This window comes from Gavia stellata, chromosome 8 (genome assembly GCF_030936135.1).
Source record: "Gavia stellata isolate bGavSte3 chromosome 8, bGavSte3.hap2, whole genome shotgun sequence".
Classification (NCBI taxonomy): Eukaryota; Metazoa; Chordata; class Aves; order Gaviiformes; family Gaviidae; genus Gavia; species Gavia stellata.
Window position 1 is genome coordinate 1,717,203 of NC_082601.1, and position 22,532 is coordinate 1,739,734.

Genomic DNA, 22,532 nt, shown 5'->3' on the forward strand with positions numbered 1-22,532 from the left:
GTAACATATTTTTCTGTCCGATCACTAGATCCTTGGTATGATATACATCAGTTTGTGTATTAACAGCTGTTCTGTAATCTCTCTTTCTAGGCTCTGAAAAGAACTAGAGAAGAAACTAAAGAAGGCTCAAGGTCCAAGTTCGGAGCACTGGAGCCACAACACAGGCAGCCAGGTGATCAACAGGAGCAAATGAAGATTTCCATCGGATGCTTACGGGGTTACAAAGCTTTGCTGTTCTGCCAGAGAGTATCGATTCCTTGGGATTCACTCTTCGCTAAGGTTCACTGACATTTTTGGCACCAACGAAGGTGTTGCCAACTGCCCAGTTCCTGATTTAGGCTCGTCCCACCCTTTGCTTTAGCCTCCTCCTAAGCTGCCGGCAGGACTAAACTTCACCATACCTCCTGGCAATAAAACACAGAGTTTAAGAACCACTGGGTGTTTTAAACAGGAAGGCTGGTACAGTCTTGTAATTAGAGCTCCCTGACACAAACATAACAGTTACCATAGTAACTTTATGCAGATTTTATTTAATTAGGGCTAAATCCTTTTATATAATTTCATCAGTATGCTAAGTGATGTACTCTGTTGGGGTAAGCAATGACAACATCAAAATATTCTCCTGTTTAACATCTTGTGTTTTGCACATCTTGTGCTTTGCAGCTCAGTGACAACTAGTCAGCGCAGGTGAAACTTCAAGCTGATGGGTGCCGAAGAACACGCGACCGCACCAAAAGGGAAGCACGCATTAAAACTGCAATATACACTACCAGTATGGTTACAAAGCCACCTGGGAGTGACTCACCGGACAGGACAGTAATGAGCATACGCAATTTTAGGTGCACTTCAACCCACAGTCTCTGCCTAAGGACCAGCGTCCCCCACCCCGGTTGCTCCTGCTCTCCCCCTCCGGCTCCTCTCCCTGGCAGGAATCTCCTCCCACGCTACCATTTTTTAAAATGCGTGTTCCTGTACATTTTTAAAGCACATTTTTGGCTGTCCTTGGTACAATCTGCTATCTATTACAGTTGTCAGAGGAATGCAGATGAACCTGCACTCTGCTCTGAAGAAAAGGACTTCTATCTTTTCAGTATTATTAAAAAAGCAAACCAACCTTCCCGAATATTCCCTGGTAAAATGACTACTTCCCAAAGGTTCATATAATGGTTAAGGACTGTGGGATTCCAGAGATCTGTTGACCGTACCGACGAGATATACTATGGTAATACACTTGATCGCTCCTCACTGCAGTTACGGTGACTAGCAGAATTCTCCCTGACACCTTGCTATTGAAGAGCTATCGGCAGACGACACCTCAACTCGGGTAATTCAATACCCGCCAGCAGCTTTTTACCGACACTGGTGACTGCTCCACGTAATATTCCAAAAATTTTGGGCAGAAGTTGCTATTAAATTTTACTGCAGTCTTTTTCATTTTGACATTCATTGTACTTTTTAATCCAGCAAAATTTCCAGGGAAACAATTTACTTGATCCTATCACTTGGGAATCAGATATTGCCAATGAATTGTATCTTTCCTGCAACAAGCCTATATTTTTTTAAAACATGGCAACAATTTTATGAACTATTGCTTTACTACAGTTCTTCCAGTCATCTTTGTTCTCTCTTCCCAGAAAAAGAACAACAGGAGAGGATCGTATCTCCCTCATCTTGGGATCATCCTGGGCATCAAGGGTGCTAATCCATTTAAATAACGTAAAAACAGTAGGAAACTTTAATGATAAGTAGCATAATTTTCGACACTAAATGCTTGGGGATCCTGTAAGGAAAACTGAAGGGCCAGACTTTCTCTCCTTGGTCTAACCTCATTTTCTTCTGGAGTAGACTGCACCTGACCTTTAAAGAATTTGCCTTATTCCCAAAGAAGCATCTTGGTGGAGATGGGAGTCAGAAAAGGAGCACAGGAAGGGACAGTTCTACTCCCATAGACTCTCAGAAAATGGATGAACCCACTGGGGGTTCACAGTTACCTGCCACAAGTCCTTGGACCTGTTAAAGCAGGTCCAGAGGAGGTCCACAAAAATGATCAGAGGGCTGGAACACCTCTCCTGTGAAGAAAGGCTGAGAGAGCTGGGGTTCTTCAGCCTGGAGAAGAAGGCGGCTCCACAGAGACCTTATTGCGTTCTTTCAGTACTTCAACGGGGCTTATAAGAAAGACGGAGAGACTTTTTACTAGGGCCTGAAGTGATAGGTCAAGGGCTAATGGTTTTAAACCAAAAGAAGGTAGGTTTAGATTGGATATAGAGAAGAAATTCTTTACGATGAGGGTGGTGAGACACTGGGACAGGTTGCCCAGAGAAGCACTGGATGCCCCATCCCCAGAAGTCTTCAAGGCCAGGTTGGATGGGGCTTTGAGCAACCTGATCCAGTGAAAGATATTCCTGCTCACAGCAAGGGGCTTGGACTAGATGATCTTTAAAGGTCCCTTCCACCCAAACCATTCTGTGATTCTGTGAAACGGAGCCAGTGGCTCACCCCAGACTGCCACGTCGAGACCTGCTGCCCACCAAGACCTGCCCTTGGCAAACCTCGGCAAACCCTGTGCCAAGCACCCACCGGCAGCGTTTGCTGTGGGGCACAGCAGGTGGGATCTGCAGCCCTCCGGTCAGCAATAATCCACTTTACTGACCTCCCACCCATCCTAAGAGGCAATAAGGGCCCTGACGGTGACTAAAAGCACCAAGGGACTAAAGACAGCCAGATTGCAAAAATGCTGGTACGAGATTGATGTATCTCATTTAAAAAAAAAGTTTTAACTCTAATTTTCACACTGAATTGTCCATAAACCAGTTATTGTCACACCATAATATTTAAGGTTGAAGGTGTCTTCCTTCCCTTCTCCTCTGAGGTTTACCCCTTCTCCTTCCACCTGAATGAATTCCCCAAAATCAAAGAGTCTTCCAACCATGGTACTTCAACCACACCTCAAGTCCCTCTCTGCATCTTCCAACCCAGCACATTCCACGAGTTTATTCCCCACCTTTTGTGGAAAGTTATTTAGTGACAAAAACCCAACATCCAGCTGCAACTTTACAGTTAAGAAGCTCTAACAGTGACCTGCCCCAGCCTGACATCTCGTCCTTCGGCACTACCCATTCTCCCACCCACCGGCTCCTATCAGTCTCCACCTGCTCCTGACTCAGGAGATAAATTCCAGAGAGCCCCTCACTGAAACATTTCGGTGAAGAACAGATCCAGCACATCTGCTGCATTTCCTTGGTCTGGAAAATGAGCTGTCAAACCCAGCATCTTATAATTTACCTTCTAATAAACCCATGCAAGACTAACCCACTTTCTATTTATCTTTTTGCTTACAAATATTAATTCCTTCAGAGTTTGTGGTAGGACACTGCACGCCACAGCAATAGAACTAAGGCTTGTATTTGCCCACATAATTTATCCCTTTTTAAATATAGACATTAATTATTTAGAACTACCTTTGATTTCACAGACATTTTAAACCCATTCCTGTTATGGCACAAAATGATCGCATTAAACTCCGTCCGATTGCTGTGCAGCCCGCTGTCAGGATTTTTTCCTCTTCCATCACTTTTGAACACTGAGTTAACATCAGTTCCCGCAAATCTCAGCGCACATCAATCAGAAATATTTAAGGCTAATAATAATTTGTAGGCAAATAAAACAACTTTGAGGCTTTGCTCCTAGTCTTAGAAGAAGTAGAAAAAATACCCCTGTAGCTCTGCTGATGTTTGTTTCTTTTTGGGTGGCTAGAGCACGTATTATCTACCCATATCCAAAAGGGAAACAACACATAGGCCACCTCGTCCTCTACAGGTGAATCTCTCCAGCCCGCTGAAAGCAAACCCCATCACTTGCCGCCCTGTTTTGGCGGTGCTGTCTGTCACGTTGCGCGAGAAGGCGGCGATCGCGCTGGATCGGCAGCGCTGCTGAGGCCGGCATCACCGGGTCGGAGGCTGTCATCACAGCAAATGCTTTTCATGTTAATAATCCTATTTACTGCATTTTAGAAAATATTTCTTTACGCAAAGGGGTTCTTTTGGTACACGTGTGTGTTTATTGATGATGGTGTTAGATTAAACATCTCCCACGTATATGCACAGATCAAAGCTATGGTAAAAAATCCCCGAAGATTACTGCAGTCGGAAAGTAAGTTAACACTTAAGCACAGTCGTGTTACATGAATTAAACTTGTTTGCTGCTATGCAGTGATGCGTAAGTAATAATTAGGAAGAAAAAAATCCTTAAAACTCTAATAGCAAAGATCTCTATAATGAAATCAACTGAACCACTGTATCTTGAATATTTTTCCTATAGGAACAAAAGAATCCTGACATACAGAAAAATTAATGCAGTCCAAAGAAAGAGAAAAATATTGTATGCTTTGAATGTATCCAAAATATGTTTGTACGCTTACAATTTGTGAGCAAACTGTGCTCCTAAAATTAGTTAATATAGTCAAACAGCTAAGGAATATTGAAAAGCACAGAGATAGATTTTCAATCTGTTTACCAGGTGATTAGGGGTTTATATACCCCAAATTCCACTCACCAACACGCAAAATTAATTTCAACGTCACAGTGTACTTCTGAAAATAACCTCACACGCACGCAACCCTTCCAGCCTCACTAGGAGTTACACGTTGTTCTGCCCGTAATTATAGGGCGCTGGTCTTCCAGTCACCCAAATCAACGATCCTGCTAAAACTGTTGACTTAAACATGTTTAAATGCTCTCTTACACCCATAATTTTGCAGCTGAGAGTTGAGACCTCACATACAGTCAGGCTGAAAAACTGCTATTAATAACCCTTTGTGCATATCTGGAAAAGCTTCCCCAAGAGCATCCGGCCTCATCAGTATTCACATCAAGAAAGCAGCGACCTTCAGGATGTTGCTCCTGGGTCCAGCAGCAGCAGCAGCCGTGGGTGGGACATGGCGAGGGGGCTGCGGCGTGACCATGCCTGCTTCCTCACACCGAGACAGTCCCTTCTGCCACACGACGTGGAGTCTGCACGATGTGATTGCTGCTTACACGTGCTATAATACGAGAATTTCTATACATCGGATTCTACACGAAGTTACAAGTGAATCAAACATCCTTGCTCCTTATTCATTCACTAGAAGGCTTCCGACAACAGTCAAAACAGAAATTTCAGAGACTGAGAGCAACGTAGTGATGTATCACACTACTTAGGGAATACACATGGAAGCATTTGCTACCCTCTTCTCCACTTCTAAGCTGCCAGAGAACCAAATGCAAACAGCATCTTCTTCCTGTTAGGGCATGCATTTCCTTTCTTTAGCCTTGCTTTGGCCTATTTGGACTATTCTAAAGAATAAACTGATTTTTCGGACGGACAGATTATTTTTAATACCCTTTCCAAAGCTATATGAGCTCTTTTCTGACTGTCAAGTTTCCAGGACATTCTCTGATTGGGAAAAAACACTTAGAGAATTTAACAGAGAATTAAAAACATTTAAGGGATTCTATAAATAAAAATATGGTAAATGTTTAAGAATAAATGAGGTTTTCCTTTCCTAAAGCAGACTCTTACAGCCAGGATTCCTGCCAGGATTATTTTTTTTTTCCCAATTGCCATTATTAAAAGGCATCCTCCAACAGGCATCATTAAAGACCCTTCAGCAACGAGCAGCAGCACAGCTAAAAGACGAAGTATCGATTTACCCAGAAATAAGGAAATCGTACACAGCCGCACACGTTACCACGCTCACGCGTGGTGTTTTACAGGATCGGAGCGGCCGCCCCGACTGGATGGACAGCCTCCGACTGCCGTCGGTCCGTGCTGTGGGACTCGGCTCCGGCACTGCCCGGCCAGGCAGCGGGGAGACGCGGGGACCCTCCAGTGCTGCGGCCCCGGGACCCCCTGCGGATGCTGCTCCTCGGCCCTCCCCAGGCACCGCGTCTGGCTGAGATGTGCCTGTGTGCCTCTCCGAGACCAAAACCAGTGCGAATCCGATGAATCATGACACTAGGGATAACGGCACTGCCCTTGCAGGCTGCAGGCATTAGCCAGGGAAGGCAAAGGCACTTTATACCATTTTTTTCAGGATGCAGGGATTAACAAGACAGGGATTTTCAGTTCTGTTTTCCGAATACTGCCCCAACACCAAAACTAACCCCCTCCCATTTGATGACAAAACCACCCGATGTAATAAGAGCTCTAGAAACATCCTTATGGCTGACTCCTGTTGTAGACATTTTCCAAACCAAGATTCAGTCTCAGTGTTTGCCTGACTGCAGGGAGATATTCCGGGAACCTGCTGGATAATCGCAGGTTTGCAACGCGGCTGCTGGAGGAACCTCCCCAGCCCCTTGGCACTCTCTGCCACCTATTTTCTGCAGATGTTTTACATCAGATAGGCTTTTAAACGCAGAGGCCTTGGTATTTTATTGATCCAGTTGTACTTGATGTACTTGCTAATTTGGCTGGTTTTCTTTCAGACGAAGGCCGTAAATACTACGAAATAGCGTCGTGTGGCTGCCTTGCATTTCCAGGGTAATATCCCAGTGCTGGAAGCACATCAGTGTATTTCTATTCTTGACACTGTGCTCTCTTATTAGGCTGATGCACGCATTCCAGGCTGGTAACGTTTCTCGAAGTTTAAGTGGGAAAATCTTCCAAAGACATAAAATAATGTTCTCTAATACGATGCCCAAAAAGTTTTATCAGAAAATTCATGCGCTTCCTCTCCTTGCTCCCCCCACCTCAGTCTTAACAACTAAAACAAGAATAACAGCAGAATTCCCTGCCAAGAATAACAAGAATAACAAGAATTCCCTGCTCTTATCACTAGGGCTTTCTACAGAGAGCACGGCTGCTGCTGGTCTTTGTCTTTCCACATATTTTGGACTGAGATTTTTAATGTAAAGCTGAAACAAAGATCTCATGACAGTGGTCTCAGAAAATTCACGTAAGTTAAGCCCATCGCTGGCTTACTCACACAAGCATTGACTAGAATTCAAGTCCAGTTTGAAACAGGACTCAAGGAATGATTATTTAGGAAGAGAAAAAAAGAAAAAAGAAAGAAAACCAAACCCTCAAAGTATTATTTTATCTATGATATAAATTATAGACGTGCCCAGAGAGCAGAACCAGAGAAACTGTACCAAAGGCAGAGGTATCAGCTCCACCTGCACTCCACATGACCACAAACCCCAAATCATCCCGACCAGGAGCCAGCTAACCCATGCCAGGAGCCCCCGGGAGATTCCCACGCAGCTGCCACGAGCTGGAGATGAAGACAGAACACCGCCATCGAATTGCTAAACTTCTCAGGAAAGGTTTCCAAAACACATTAGCATTCTTCGAGCACGAGTATGTGTTATGAATACCCCAGTTAGGGCATTTCTTCAGCATACGCTGGAAGCTGAACACACGCGCACGTGCTGCTCTCGGCAGAAGATCAAACGCTTTCTGCCGAAACGAATCTATTATGCCAGGCAGCAGGAAAAGGCCGTGGAATTGTAAAACATTTTACTCTGTTGCGCTTACCAGGCCTGACAGAAAAATGATCAATATTTGTCTTTGTTAACAAAAATAGCCACTGCCAAAAGGAGCCCGCGGAGAATCAACTTCCATATGTTCTCCAATATCAATCTCCGCCTTGTTTGTTCCTCTGTATTAGAGCTGTTTTTTCAGGGATTATTGTTTTTATGATGAAAACCCAGTGTTCTCCCAAAAGGACGGTTAAATATTTTAGACTCTTCACTAATGAGAATGAGACCTTCCCACAGTAATGACCCAAAACTGGTCCTGCAGAAGGTTTTCTGTAAGCGATAACAAACGGCCTCGAGGTTCCCTCTGTCAGGGTTAAATGTGCATCGGCAGTTCTGATCTTAACATTCCAATGAGTTACGTGAACTTTGCTTTCCAGAAATCCCACACTCTGATACTCGGTGAAAAATGAGCAGTAGTAATACACAGATTTAGTCTACAAGAGGCACACATTTAACGCTTTAAAGCGGTGCTAGTCACTCTCTGCTCCAGGGATCACAAACAAGTCTACTAACAGGCTTCAGTTGAAAATAAGCTCCTATATAGAGACCTACATAAATCCAAGGAATATTCTTAGGGCTCTATACACCAAAAAATGTTCAAATCCACTGATTTAAAACATGAATGCTCAGAAGAGTAACTCTACCCTTCTGTTTTACTGGAAAGTGAACGATTATAGTTTATAGAAAATGACCTGAAAATCATTTCAAATTCTCAGTTGATCTTCTCTAGAAATACCTGCTTCATAAAAATCTTCAAAGGAGTTTCTGTCAATAGAAAATAGGCTACCAGCCCTGGCTTAAGACAAAAGCTGAAAAAAACAAAAGGGAAGAAGGATATCCCCATGCTGTGCTATGTGTACTCGATAGGCGTACCAGGGTTTATTTTGCATACTTACTTAAAATGCATAAATTGTGATACATCAGAGATGTTCAAAGTAATTTGCAACATCCTTTCTAACAATTACTTATCAAAGACTCAATTTTCCAATTTTCCTTTATGTCTAAAGGACAATTACTAAATGCATTTCACTCCAAGAGATTTTATTCTTGTCATGGGCAACATACCTATCCCCGGCAGAAATACGGTCACTTTTCCGCAGGATGTGAAATTTCTCTGCGAGCTCGGCTCTCACACAGAATAAAAATCCCAGCCAGAACATGCAAGTTCATGACGACATACACTTTCAAAAACTTCTGTTAAAACATACATTTGAATTTTTGTTTACACTATACAAATTCATATCTTGTTCAGGTCAGTTAGCATTTGCACTAGCTCACAGAAAGCCTCGTTTCTTTTATAAGGAAAGGTATTGCTAAAATATACGTTATTTTGAAAGTGTAAAGATTTCCAAACAGCAATAAAATGTTTCATGCAGTAAAAAGGACCAAAATAGTATAAAGAGGCATCCCCAAATACCTTGAGAATTCAAATTAACCCATGACTTGCATGACAGCTAAAGCAAAAGCGCCCTGTCCGCAGCGCGGGAACCGTTACAGCACAACTGTGTTTGTTGACAGAAAATGAAGGAAAACGGCAATTACCCTAAAAGACATTTCAAGATTCTCGCCACCCCAGATATCCATTCCTGCATCGTAAGTTCCTATCTCTTCAAAGTAGTTTCTGTCAATAGAAAATAGGCCACCAGCCATAGTAGGGGTCCTAGTTGAAAACAAACAGAAAAAAAAAAAAAAAAAGAGGAAAAAGAAAAGAAAAAATACCTTTTGAAAGACACTGTGGAATTTATTAAGTGACACTACAGTACATTTCACTACCTCAGACATTTTGACTACAAACATATTCTATGTACAGCAACTTAAATATAAGCTACTAACAATAACAATAGGGTTTTGACTGCATACTCCGTGCGCTTGCCTGTCGGGCAGAGCTCCCCCGAAGCCGATGAGAGCGCTGCCCGAGAGAGAATTGCGGGATGGCTTCCCACCGGCAAAATCACATTTCCATAGATTATTTCAGGAGCATTGTAATGGTAAAGTGGATGGAATTTTGGCCTTCTGCATCCAGAACAGCAGTTCAAATCCAATCTGAAATGCTTAGTGAAGAGAGTTTAATGCCTCAGCTTTGCCTTAGAGGAGACTAAACGTGCATAAAATTACCAGGCATAATCTCTCTTAACAGGATTATAAATCCTTACAACAGGCAAATCCAGTCAGAGTGCAACTTCTCTTTGTGTAAAGTTGTCCTGTTCCCCCGTAAATAACCTGCTCTATGTTTTTTCAGCATTTGAAGTCTACATGAAATGAAAACCGCCCACCCCGCCTCGCAGGAACACGGCTCGGGGTTACCGCACCGCTGGGTGCCCACCACACCACAGCCCTCTCGCCCAGCGTGCGGTGCACAGGCACGCAGACTCGCGTGCGCTGCTACAGGGGTGGCCCCAAGCACGGGGTTTAAGCCCAAATGTGTCCCTGCAGACGCTGCCGCAGAGCAGGCACGATGCAGGGTGTCAGAACCCACTGCCCGCAACAGACGGGCTTCGGTGCGAGGAGTCCGCTGAGGTCTCAGCATCCCCCACGCCTGCGGGCTTTCCCAGTGAGGACCTCCGGGCACATTAACGTAGCTGCGGATCAAGCCTTGCCGGTCAGGCATCGGTCATGTTTCTGTCCTCGGCTTTAAAAACAACCGCGAAGTGGGCAAGACTGGATTTTGAAAATGCATGACCTAATGCTAGCTCAACGCACACACGTACAACCGCACACAAACACGCCACTAACTACGGCCTGGCTGCAAAGGATTCGGTCACAAAAATGGACTCATTCACGCTGCTGTTTTATTTAGTAAACTGCTTGTGAAGACTGCTAGGAATACCCGATACTCCGTGGTAAGAGGAGGCACCTGAGCCTACGCAAGCGCAGCATTTCCAGCATCAGCACTCCTGCCCCTCTAAAGCTCAGTTTCCAGGAGAGTGCCTGTGTTTGGAGACAGCCTTCTGCAAACACCAATATAAACCAAGCTCCTAGAATTTTTCCAAAAAGGAAGTCAACAGCAACAAAACGGTTCATGGGTAATGCAGGAAAAAGCTGGAAGAGGGGCTTCACGGGCGCTCCTACCCCTGGCAGAACCTGAGTTGCTTCGGCATTTCTCAGGTCTTCCTTGAGAAGCTTTAGTATGTCCTACGTGCAACATTAATTAGCTGATGCAAACCTCTACTTGCACACAGAATCACAGTGTTACGTTATGGGTACACCCAGAGCGCGGGTGCTCAGGCCCGCAGGGACGGTGCTGTGTTGCACAGAGCCCTTCCCAGGGCACTGGACGCAGCCCTGGCAGTGAGGAGTCCTGACGTACTCTCAAACTCAACAAATCCACATAATTTGCCTGCTGTGCAATTGCTTCCTCTTCTGCAAGAGCTGACTATCATTACTGCTGAAAAAACCCACAGACTAGCAATGAATTAAGGGCGACGGAGCTGGTGAGGGGTCTGGAGCACAAGTCTGATGAGGAGCGGCTGAGGGAGCTGGGGGTGTTCAGTCTGGAGAAGAGGAGGCTGAGGGGAGACCTCATCGCTCTCTACAACTGCCTGAAAGGGGGTTGTGGGGAGGTGGGTGTTGGTCTCTTCTCCCAAGTGACGAGCGACAGGACAAGAGGAAACAGCCTCAAGTTGCGCCAGGGGAGGTTCAGGCTGGATATTAGGAAAAATGTCTTTCCTGAGAGAGTGGAGAAGCACTGGAAGAGGCTGCCCAGGGAGGTGGTGGAGTCCCCATCCCTGGAGGTGTTCGAGGAAGGTGTGGACGTGGCACTGCGGGACATGGTTTAGTGGGCATGGTGGGGTTGGGGTGGTGGTTGGACTTGATGATCTGACAGGTCTTTTCCAACCGTAGTGATTCTGTGAAATAACACTGAGCCCTGAGTTTACCGACACTTCATTTCTCTTTTTCTCCCTCAGTTAATTAGCTGTCTGTCGTTTGGACAGGGCTAACCCTTCCCAGGTTTCACAGCCGCTCCACTGCCCTCAGCCGTGCTGGGTTTCTGCCGCAGGCGATGCCGCTGGCCCCCTGAGCGCCCACGGGACAGACTGCGAGCCGGCGGAGCAGATGGGAACGGCCGGGTGGGGGGAGCCTCCGCCTGACCGGTGCCATGAAACTTAAATACCACCTAAGACGGGGAGCACAAAAGAAATCCAACCCTGAAATTTTTCTTAATCGAACCGCTTTTCTGCCAGACGATTACCAATGGAAAAACACTATATTTAAAAGAAATTTTTGTTATTGATTATCTAGAAACCCTATAGATCTCTGCAAAACTACTTACACTGATACCAAAAGCTGTGTCAGGACTCGGTTTACTCACCTCCTGACAAGGGGCCAAGTTCCCACAGGAATCACAGCGGTTCACAAACATTTTGATGAGCCTGTGCCCAGCGCTGCGTGAACGAACCTCGGCTCCCACCTGCACTGATCTCCCATCCTCACTAACCTTACCGAAACCATACTTGGTTTCAGACAAATACAATCATCCCTGCTCCTCTGCCTACAACAGAAACCCTCATCCTCTGCCTCCTCTCCTTCCTCCTCCTCCTCCTCTCTTTCCCTGGAGGAAGACAGTCTTTGCTTGAATGGCACGAAATTTCCCATTTTTGCAAAGATTCAGCCTTAAGCGATTTTTGGATGATGCAACTGAATTGTACACACAGATCTGGATCCTTCTAAAATGTCAACAGCAAATATTTATGGAAAACAGTGTTTCCCTAATAACTCGCTAACTGAAATTGGAAGTGCCGAGCTTCCTGCTGTAAAACGTAAGTAACTCTGCGCCAATGTACGCCGCGGATTCTCAAGCAACTGAAACGCAGCAGGCAGGACTATTCTGCGTTATGTAAATTTAATGTTACACAAACAGATCTGCAGAGCTCTCGCTGTAAAAGCAGCTGAAACTAATATTAGAAAGAGTACGGGTTCCTACGGATTTTTTCTCAGCTTTGCGGCTATTAGCTGTATTTTGCCTACTTGCAGTCACACTAACAACTACAGTAATGTGTTATGATTCACCCTAATCATCATTCAAACCCACTTTTAATTTCAGTTTGGAGACAACGTCTGCTTCTCATTTCTGCAATTATTAGCAGCAAGCAGGATTCCCATTCCTGCCCCTTTGACTTCCCATCCGAGGAGCTGCACAACCCAACAGTCCCTCGGTGACCCGGGGTTTGCGGTACCCCACCGATCCCCACGCCGTGCTGGGCTGGGCTTGAGGCATCGGTGGGATGCCGCAAAGCCGGGGTCACCGAGATACCACTTTCCAATACTGCTGCTCTTCATCTAGGCAGTATTAACTGTAGTCAACTCTAAGTTTAATCAGTCGTAATAAGAAGATAAATACAATACACTCCTAATACTTGATCTTGTGCCTTTCCTCTCAATAACTAATTTATACTTGAGAAAAGATTTTTCCAGAACAAAACACATTTTTTTTAGTATTTCTAATAGGAGCCTGTAGTGTCTTCAGCTTAAAAAAAATAAAGGGCAAGTATGGAAATATCCACAGAAATGTGCTGTGCAGAGACTGTAAATGCCCAGCACAGAAACACTTTATGTTTTTAATACTGTGGATGTAAGACAAGATGTTTGTAAACCGACCTTACCGCAGACAAGTCTTCTATTGCCGCAGGCAAAATCACAGGAGGAGAAATGAGTTCACTTAAACACAGAGGATGCTCTGCAAAGTACAAATATTGTGCAGGGATTTTTCAGTGGAAAATGAAGAATGAAAGGTTTAGCAAGACCACGGGCTTTAGCTGGCACTACCCCTGAACACCTACCACTGAACCCGGCCCCACCTGAGAAGGAACTGCACCACTCAGAGCTCTCTGTTTTTCTAATTCCCAGATCTACCCACCTCCAACCGGATCATCTGCAGGAAACTTTAGCTTTAAGCTCCAACTCTGCGCAGGGCAACCATCCAGGTTTTGCTCCCAGAGAGTCCTCTGGGAACAGAAATGGGCTTTGTGCTTAAAATAAGACATTTTGGCAAGGTCTAACCATTGACGAAGTTTGCAAAGCCGGAGGTTACTCCAGCAACAGTGGGAGTTACAGCATTTACTCCCTATGGAAACGAGGTAAAATCCTGAGGTGCATCAGAACGGCAATGAATAGCCTTCACGATTCGGACAAAAGAGAATACATATATACCCGCTGGCCTGAGTCCTTGGGGGTTGCTGTACCTTCAGAGTGCGGGACAAACCCTAAAGCAACACCTGGGAGCACCCTGCAAGCTCCACGGCTTGGGTAACATTTGCACTCAAAGCCACAGTTCATATCCGATTTCTGCAAATACACCTGAAAAAATACGTTTCAACTGATCCTAATGAACCTCACAGCATGAAGTATTTGTCTTCAAGAGCTCTGTCTCCAGGAACAATCTTTTCTTCAGGGATTTCTTCTAAATGTCTCTTTCCTGGTCTCTATAGTTTCAGTCCTCGCAAAGACACCTCAGGAACCGAAAGCTCCCCCATGTCACTTGTGCTTCTGATCATTGTGCGTGTAAAAAAACTGTAAGCACATTTAAAAAAAAACCCAAGAAACCCCGGTACCTGATGACCACCGACTGCTATCCTCTCTTCGCCCAGGACGGGGAGCTCCGAGAGGGGCTGGGGGCGGCACGACCTGCTGCCCGGCACCCAGGACGAGTCCCCGTCGTGAGCGCTGCCCACCTTCATCTACCACCTTCAAACTGGGACCGTTCGCAAACCCGCTACCTTTGCAAAACCCGTGATTCTTTGGGGAAGAGTTACCATTTTAGACTATTCTGGGAAAGGTTACGCTATGGTGGGGTTAGCTGACCTGAGGGACAGCGAGATAAGGGAAGAAGAAAATGAGGACAAGAGAAGGGATGTCAGACTGGGGTTTAAGAAGCAGCCGAAGAAAATAAGGGGTAAAAGTGGTAGGGCTTAGCGCGTGAAGAGCAGGAAGAGCGTCCGCCTACGGATCTCGGATCAGAACTCGATCTGTCCAAGGCAAGGCATCCCTAATTAGAATGAGAGGCACCTACGAATCCCCAGCGGTCTTGTTTGCTAAAAATACGACAAACAGCCTAACTTTTCTAATGATGTCCGTGAGAAAGCTCTTTCACAGCTGTACTGCACGGCAATTAGCTGTGGGGTTTTAATATCAGAGTCACTGAATTAATTAACCTTCTCCCACTAAATCTAGAGATTCCAGCAAAGGCAGATATTTGACTCAAATACCTAACTCAGGAATTTAACAGTTCCTTCAACTCCCTAGGCAAGCAAGCAAGCGGCGTTTCACATCTACGCGCTAGGAAGACTGAGGCACCCTCTTCTGCAAGCGCGGTTCCTTCTGCCTTTAACTTCACTGGGGGTGACGGTCACTGAGGGGTTAATGGCATCTGATGGCCAAACTCGATTCATACCAACTCCTGAGCTCTTATCGGTAAGCTATCCTGGGCTTTTCCATAAAAATACTTATACACTAATACAAATTATACATAAATAATAAATTTTATATAAAATAATTCATAGTTTGAAAATGTATGCATTATGATTTTAAACCTAAAAAGCATAGGTAGGAATTTAGCACCTTTATTATGGAAGATAAATATTTTGCGTAAAACTTTTGCCAATTCCGTTGATCTTCAATGTACCAAAAGGCAAAATTTGAGTGCAACCGTTATATTACGCATAGATGCAAACAAACATGTAATCCAATGATGTTTCTATTCTATACCTATTCCATTGATTACAAAGAAAAAATATCAATAAAGGCATATTCAATCTACATGAGACTGAAATAGTGTTACAGAATGGGGAAAGCAACAGGGAACAAAAAAGTGAACTCACCATTTTCTTTCTAAACTTTTGGTATGGGTTATAGTCTTTTCTTTATTTTTATCCCCCCATTTTTTGAATATTCAGGTGGCAGCAGCTGCCAAAACCATTCTTAACTTAAATGAAGTATTATACTTTTTCTCTTTGGACGCAGAATTTGCGGTTGTGTTTCTGACACCTCAGGACTGATGCACTGCCGCAGTCCTTGGACGGCTTTTGATAAGCATTTGGAAATACCAGCTAGCACTGAAGCAGCGGAGGACGTATTAATGTTGTTTTCTATAGGAAGGCCCTTACACCTGGGCAGCTCCACGGCTCGCTTGCTTTGCTGGTTCCCCTCCCCTCGGGTAAAAGGGAAAATGAGGCAGGGAGCACCTTCTTCCGACACCGAAGAGACTGAAATGCCCCCACTACGCGGTCAGAAGGGGCATCTATACATCTAAAAGCCGACACTTTGGTCTTAAGCCAGCACAATTACACACCCTCAGAGCCGCCTCTTCACTGGAAAGCACTTGTGTAAATGATAATTATAGGACACGTGGCACTTGGCATTAACCTCTGCCTCCTTCACCCACGCTCTGCTCACTAACACTCATCTCACCAGCAGAATCCCAAAAAGCCCAGGAAACCCCCAGCTAAAAGCTGAAGGGGGAAAAAAAGAAAAAAATAGAAAAAAAAAGAAAAAAGGGGTTTTTTTTTTTTTGCTTTAATAATTTTAAGAGTCATTTACATGCCTGGTTCTGGATTAACTTTAAGTACTACTCTGTTTCAAGATAAGGAAATGCGAACTGGGATTCGCATTTCTTGGAAAGCTCCCAGTGTCTGGGAGTCGACTGGGCACGGGAGCACCAGGATAAGCGGGGCACAGCGCGGGACACGCCGGGAGCAGGGAGCAGCAGCCAGCACGGCACGAGGCTCTGCAGCTCCTTAGGATCGTTACCTCCACCAATTTTAAAGCTGAGGTGCGTGTTAATGAAATAGCTGCTGGCAGACTTCACAGCTGAGTGATAGTATTTTAGATCACGAGAAAACCAGTTCTCTTGAGTCAAGAAGAGCTTCCTCCCCCCTCTGCTAGCGGCAGGGTCCGCTCCTGCTCCTGGGGACCCGGCTGCTCTTCCTGAGACCACTTCCCGAGAACAAAACCTAAAAAAATCCAGCCCTTCCCTGACTCCGGGCTTTGAAGGACGGAAAGTGACAGATTTTGGCCATTTTCCGGCATAAGTAATTTTGAAAGGCTTTTCTTCGCCCATCCACTGCCTTACCTGGAAGCGTTTCGCACAGCGGTGCTGTGCCTGCTGTCCCCTGAGCTGGCTCTCCCTTTATCTGCCTGTTGCGCACAATCGGGGGTATGCAGGACTGGAATTCACTTCATCATGTCTCTCAGACAGGTTTGAAACCATTACATCCACTTGTGAAAGCTTTTTTTTTATTTTTTTTTTTATAAACTTTTCATGAAGACCACAGAAGCTATTAGAGCTGAGCAAATAACCCACTGCAAGTGATTTATTCAATTTGTTCGGTTTCAGCTTCATTTATAATTTTTCTAGAGGTTTTGTTACAGTCCGTGGTTTGAGCAATTAAATGAAAGAGGTCAGGAATGATCACAGGACTTCAGGACATACTCTTAGATCATTTTTGACTCGGCGTGCACAGTCATCAATTTTATTTTCTAGGCAATAAAAGCATGCATTTCAAGTGCAAATCATCATAACCAAATACTTGGGTTCAATGTTCAAAAATGTGTATTTCAGAAATATGCTCTAATATTTGCCTTAAATTATGAAAAACCAGTAACATCTGTGAACACAAGGTCAACAGGCCGTTTGCAGAAAACAAACAGAGGGCGGGGTAATATTTTGGATTCCTGAATATTGAAAAGAAGATAGAAATGAGTTTTCTCAGCTCTGATAACTACATTGCAGCATTAAGGATAGGTCAGATTTTGGTCTTCTCTACTCTGAACAGTGTGCCACAACTATCTGACGTGTATTCTCTGATACTGCAGCAAAATCTTAGGTATTAAGCACTATTATCTACATAAACAAGTGCACAGCAGAGTCAAATAGCATAGTCCTCTTCATTCACTCTCCTTACCTCACAGGCAAGGTCCTGTCTCCTTTCCTCCTGTCCATCTCTCGCTGGGGAACCGGATACCACCGAAAGTTAAGTTTCCAGTTAAACCCTCCGTAAGTCATGTCTGACCCAGCCATGTACTCAAACGTGTCATCGCTGATCACATCAATGATTGGGCAGACAACAGTTTTCCTGTAAGAAAAACATTGACTTTTTGTAAACACAGTACTTTTTCCTGTTAGTATGCTGAATGTTGCGCTTATTTCGAGGTTTCTCTGCACAAAACGCCATTTACCGCCGCTCCGTGCAGGGCTTCTCTTCCAGAAACGTGCAGAATTCCCCTTTTCTGCTGTCCGAGGCTTTTTGGACACGCGGACTCCTCGCTGCGCTCCCCAGAGCTGAAAGCTGCCAGCACCCAACCCTGCCCGGGGCCAAATCCTCCCCCAACGGCCGGAGCGACTGCCGCCCACTTCACCCCAGCAGCGCGAGCTACACCATGTCGATAAATTCTCCTGCTCGTTCCTTACGCGCCACGCTGTTTTTCTGCGCGCCTTTCTAAGACCGGTGCCGTCAGGACAAGCACAATAGAGGCTATTTGAGCTTGTGGCTGTGGGGCTCGAGCAGCGCTCTTTTTATCACGCGTGCATGCCCCTCTCGTGGCCCCCTGCAAGGCGTTTCCTAAACGAGAGCAAATCCCATCTCCCGCGTGTGCACGTAGGCAGGCTGGCGCTGCCCATGCACGCACAGCTGCTCTTCCATCGAGCAGAGCAAGGACCTCGGCCCAACGCTGCTGGGGAGGACAGCACAGGTTTTGGGTCTCACTTGCAGGATCTATACGCACAAAAAAGGGGAAAATTGCACTGCCTACTGCAAAAAAAAATGAAGAAAAAGGCAAAGAAAGGGAAAAGGCGAAGAAAGGAAAGGGAAAAGGCGAAGAAAGGAAAGGGAAAAGGCGAAGAAAGGAAAGGGAAAAGGCGAAGAAAGGAAAGGGAAAAGGCGAAGAAAGGAAAGGGAAAAGGCGAAGAAAGGAAAGGGAAAAGGCGAAGAAAGGAAAGGGAAAAGGCGAAGAAAGGAAAGGGAAAAGGCAAAGAAAGGAAAGGGAAAGGGAAAAGGCAAAGAAAGGAAAGGGAAAGGGAAAAGGCAAAGAAAGGAAAGGGAAAGGGAAAAGGCAAAGAAAGGAAAGGGAAAGGGAAAAGGCAAAGAAAGGAAAGGGAAAGGGAAAAGGCAAAGAAAGGAAAGGGAAAGGGAAAAGGCAAAGAAAGGAAAGGGAAAGGGAAAAGGCAAAGAAAGGAAAGGGAAAGGGAAAAGGCAAAGAAAGGAAAGGGAAAGGGAAAAGGCAAAGAAAGGAAAGGGAAAGGGAAAAGGCAAAGAAAGGAAAGGGAAAGGGAAAAGGCAAAGAAAGGAAAGGGAAAGGGAAAAGGCAAAGAAAGGAAAGGGAAAGGGAAAAGGCAAAGAAAGGAAAGGGAAAGGGAAAAGGCAAAGAAAGGAAAGGGAAAGGGAAAAGGCAAAGAAAGGAAAGGGAAAGGGAAAAGGCAAAGAAAGGAAAGGGAAAAGGCAAAGAAAAAAAGAGTGCAGATTTCAGAGTATATTGGAGGTCACACGGACAAAACGTCATGCCCAGTAAAAAGAAGGGAGAAAGACGGCCATCAGGGTGGGGGACACCCAGTCCTTGTGAAAGTAAATGGCACAAGTTGATGTCATTACTGGCACCGTTATTCTTACCGTCAGCAACGGAAATCCTGCTGTAAGAGTCAACAGCTTATCACACCTTTATTTAGAAATGCGATTTAGATTCAATTGTTAGAGAATACTCTGTCTTCCTGATAAGTTAAAAAAATACTTAAATCTTCATTTTCAGATCATTGCATTGTTCTCTGTTCTATTTCTTAGCAGCACGGTGAAACCAAGGAATGGCCCGGAGGCAGGAGACAGGTCCCCTGTGCCCGGATGCAGGAGAGCCACCCTTACCTGTCCTCCTTTATCCTGGCCAGCAGCGGCTCGAGCCAGCCCAGGGTGCACTCGCAGTGCGCGTCCAGGAACGTTATCACCTGCCCCTTAGAGGCGGCTGCCCCTCGGAGCCGCGCGCGGATCAGCCCTGACCTCTGCTCCATCCGAATGATTTTTATGGAGACTTCCAGGTTTTTCACATAATTCTCTAACGAGGTCTTCAAAAACTCTGCCAAAGATAATTGGGGAAAAAAAAAAAACAGAAGAGAAATATTATTTTTAGCTAGGTTCAGCAACCCCCGAGGACTCTGAATATAACCGCAGAGTTTATGCGTCATGCTCGGCCTCCAAGGACTGCCATGCCCGAACACTGCCGTAACCCAGCAAACGCGTTTTGACATATTCAGAGATTTTCTGCAGGCTGAGAGCTGAGCCGCGGAGGCTCACAGTGGCACTCTGCTCCGCGCAGCCCCACGGAAACAGCCTGCACATACACACACATCTGCCAGTGTGTCTCATGAAAATATCACACAAATTTTAAACAAGTCTGTTTCCTTGAAATAAACCAGCAATCAATAGCGAGTGCAAAATTATTACGCTTTTGCTAATTTGCCTATGGTTAAATACAAATACGGCTATTTTTGATGAACTTCACCCTTTGAGCCCTTTAGGAATCCAAAACTTTGCTTTTAGGAAAAATTGTAGTTACTTGGGCTAAAGCCTTCCTCCACCTTCCGGCACAGAGAAACATGAAGCCTACTTGTTTTCTGAAGCAGGGAAATCCAGGAGAGTAATTAGTTAAGTTAATGCTACATGGGGTGGCAATAGAGGACGGCTCAGCTTGCATCCTCTGCCTCTCCAACAGTTGCAGCTATATGTTGTATTTGCCATTATATACATTTGGCTACTCCAGGAAAATTGATCGTTCCATTGATTCCATTTATAGAACATAATGTGATTCCTCTTCCAGGTAATATTAGTTGTACATGCAGGCAGTTTTCCTTCTAAACCCTGGGTTTAAAAAAAAAAGGAAGAAAAAAGCCAAGACTAGAAGAAATGAACCACAAATAGGAGAAATACAAGGGAATTGGCTCAGTCTGGACATGCAGGAAAACCTGAAATACTGAACTGGGGGGTTTTGAGAGACAGCAAGAGTGACAGGAAGAAGGATTCTTTACGGTAATATGAAATGACAAACCACAGCGGAAAAAAGCACTAACAGAATTCTGGATAGGTGCACTGTACATACGACTTACAACCTGATAACCAACCTTCGGCTCTGCGACCACCTGGAAGCGTACTTCAGCCCTGCCCATACCAACTAAAGCCCGTTTGCTGCTGGCCCCAGCGCGGGTCCGGCTCAGCACCGGCGGAAGGCAGCCGCGCTTCGCCACCCCTTCTGCAGGATCCTCAAACGCGGCGCTGCAACAACAGGCGGAATGGGGCTCCTCTCTGCCGAAACCTACCCCTCTCACTGGCGTCGTCCACCAGGATGATTTCGGAAAGCAGGCGGTGCGGCGAGCGGTTTATAACGCTGTACACGGTCCGAAGCAGAGTACTCCAGGCTTCGTTGTGAAACACGATAACCACACTTGTGTTGGGCAGTTCGTCGGGGTAGACTTTTGTCTTGCACCTGCCAAAAAAACACAGAAAAAAAAACAGAAGGAAAAGGAGAGTTAATCCTTAAGAAAATCTTAAAGAGCTCTACCAATGGGACAGCCTGGAAAAGGGGCTTCAAGCCTGTTGAGTACGGTACATCTCAAAGCGGTTACTGATCTCTCCAAGCTCCCAAGCCAGAAGCCCAAAGGCAGAGGGAATTTCAAACCCTGTTTTCTTGCTAAGAAAACAAGGCAGAGTAGCCAGAGGAACGTGCACTGCTGTGATCACAGCTCCCTCGGGCTGCAGCTCTCCTTCCTCCCGCTCGGTACGCCGAGAAATCGGCATCCAGCAGCCTCGGCACCAACATGACACGGCAAAGAGAAAACTGAGCCACACGCAGGACGTGGGGCAATTGATATAAAGCGTACCGAGCAGTTACAGTTAGGTCAGGTCTTTTACTGTGACAAATCCCAAATTCTATGTTTTGAAGCACAGAGGCATTCGAGACCTTCCCATCTTCGGCGGTTTCGCAAAAAGAAGAAAACAATTACTATTTTCTAGAACACTCTATGCCCATTCAGTGGAAGGACGAGAGGTCAATAATTTCACCTATGTTTGGAAAATGTAGAAATTAAGGCAAAGTGAGCAACAGATAGCAAACATTGCTGATTTTGTGGAAGCAAATTAAAGCTATTTGCCTATTACAAGACAAGCCAAAATTCTGTGTATTTGTTCCAGATCTTGCACACACTTCAAAAATACAAACTTGCCTACATCAACCTGTCAACACAGGTCAAGTCACGTCACTTAAACACACCTAATATGGATTCTTAACCATTGTGACTTAAAAACATTCACACTTTTTTTCGCTATTTCACTATTGTATGATTTTCTGGGTCTACTGTCCCCCACTGTGCCCCTGGTTCAGGAAAGCCCTTCCAGAAGGGACAGGTCACCGTGTACGTACTTTCTTCAGCAGTGGCCCCCACACACCAGTGAATTAAACTGTATGTAAAGTGAGAATAAATTATGGATCTTTTTTGTAATACCACAAATCTGAAGCTTCACTAAAAAAATTCTAAATTAGTGAGTTATTCATTAGCATTTACATACCCTGAATTCTCTGACTGTGACACAGGCACAGCGTATCACTTCTCTCTGTGTTATTTGAAAAATCAACCAGTCCCAACGCAGTACTTACCCAGGAGTAGCCCCCTCCCTACAGAAAACTTCTCTATTGAGGGCCAAGAGAACAAATGAATAAGGTCCCTGAAGAAAAGTCAGCTCGTCCATACAGTTTCTTTCTTAAACATCATACCATAACAAAACTCCCTTTAACCTTTTCTTCTGCCTCACTGACATTTAAAGCAAAATAGATAAAACAACGTTGTGACCAGAGTTTTCAAAGCACAAGGAGAGGAGAGAATACAGAAGAATACAGAATATCACTGATTTCTATGGCACAGGTAAAAGATTCATAGTGTACATATATATACACAATGAGCTATAGATAAGTACACACATCTATATGTAATATTTGTATATATACATGTGTATATATACACATATAAGTCATTGGTAACTAGATCTG

The 22,532-nt window shown here is 45.0% G+C and overlaps 1 protein-coding gene across 5 annotated transcripts in view; it reads right to left on the reverse strand.

The window, feature by feature from the left end:
- GALNT13 (polypeptide N-acetylgalactosaminyltransferase 13) overlaps window positions 1–22,532 on the reverse strand; it is a 136,451-nt gene that overhangs the window by 48,571 nt on the left and 65,348 nt on the right. For all 5 annotated transcript variants that reach the window (XM_059820355.1, XM_059820354.1, XM_059820353.1 and 2 more), the window contains 4 exons: window positions 20,809–20,975; window positions 19,364–19,571; window positions 17,417–17,587; window positions 9,063–9,180 (listed from right to left, as the gene is read on the reverse strand). In XM_059820355.1, the coding sequence (XP_059676338.1) occupies window positions 9,063–9,180; window positions 17,417–17,587; window positions 19,364–19,571; window positions 20,809–20,975 (664 nt within the window). The remainder of the gene's footprint in view (window positions 1–9,062; window positions 9,181–17,416; window positions 17,588–19,363; window positions 19,572–20,808; window positions 20,976–22,532) is intronic.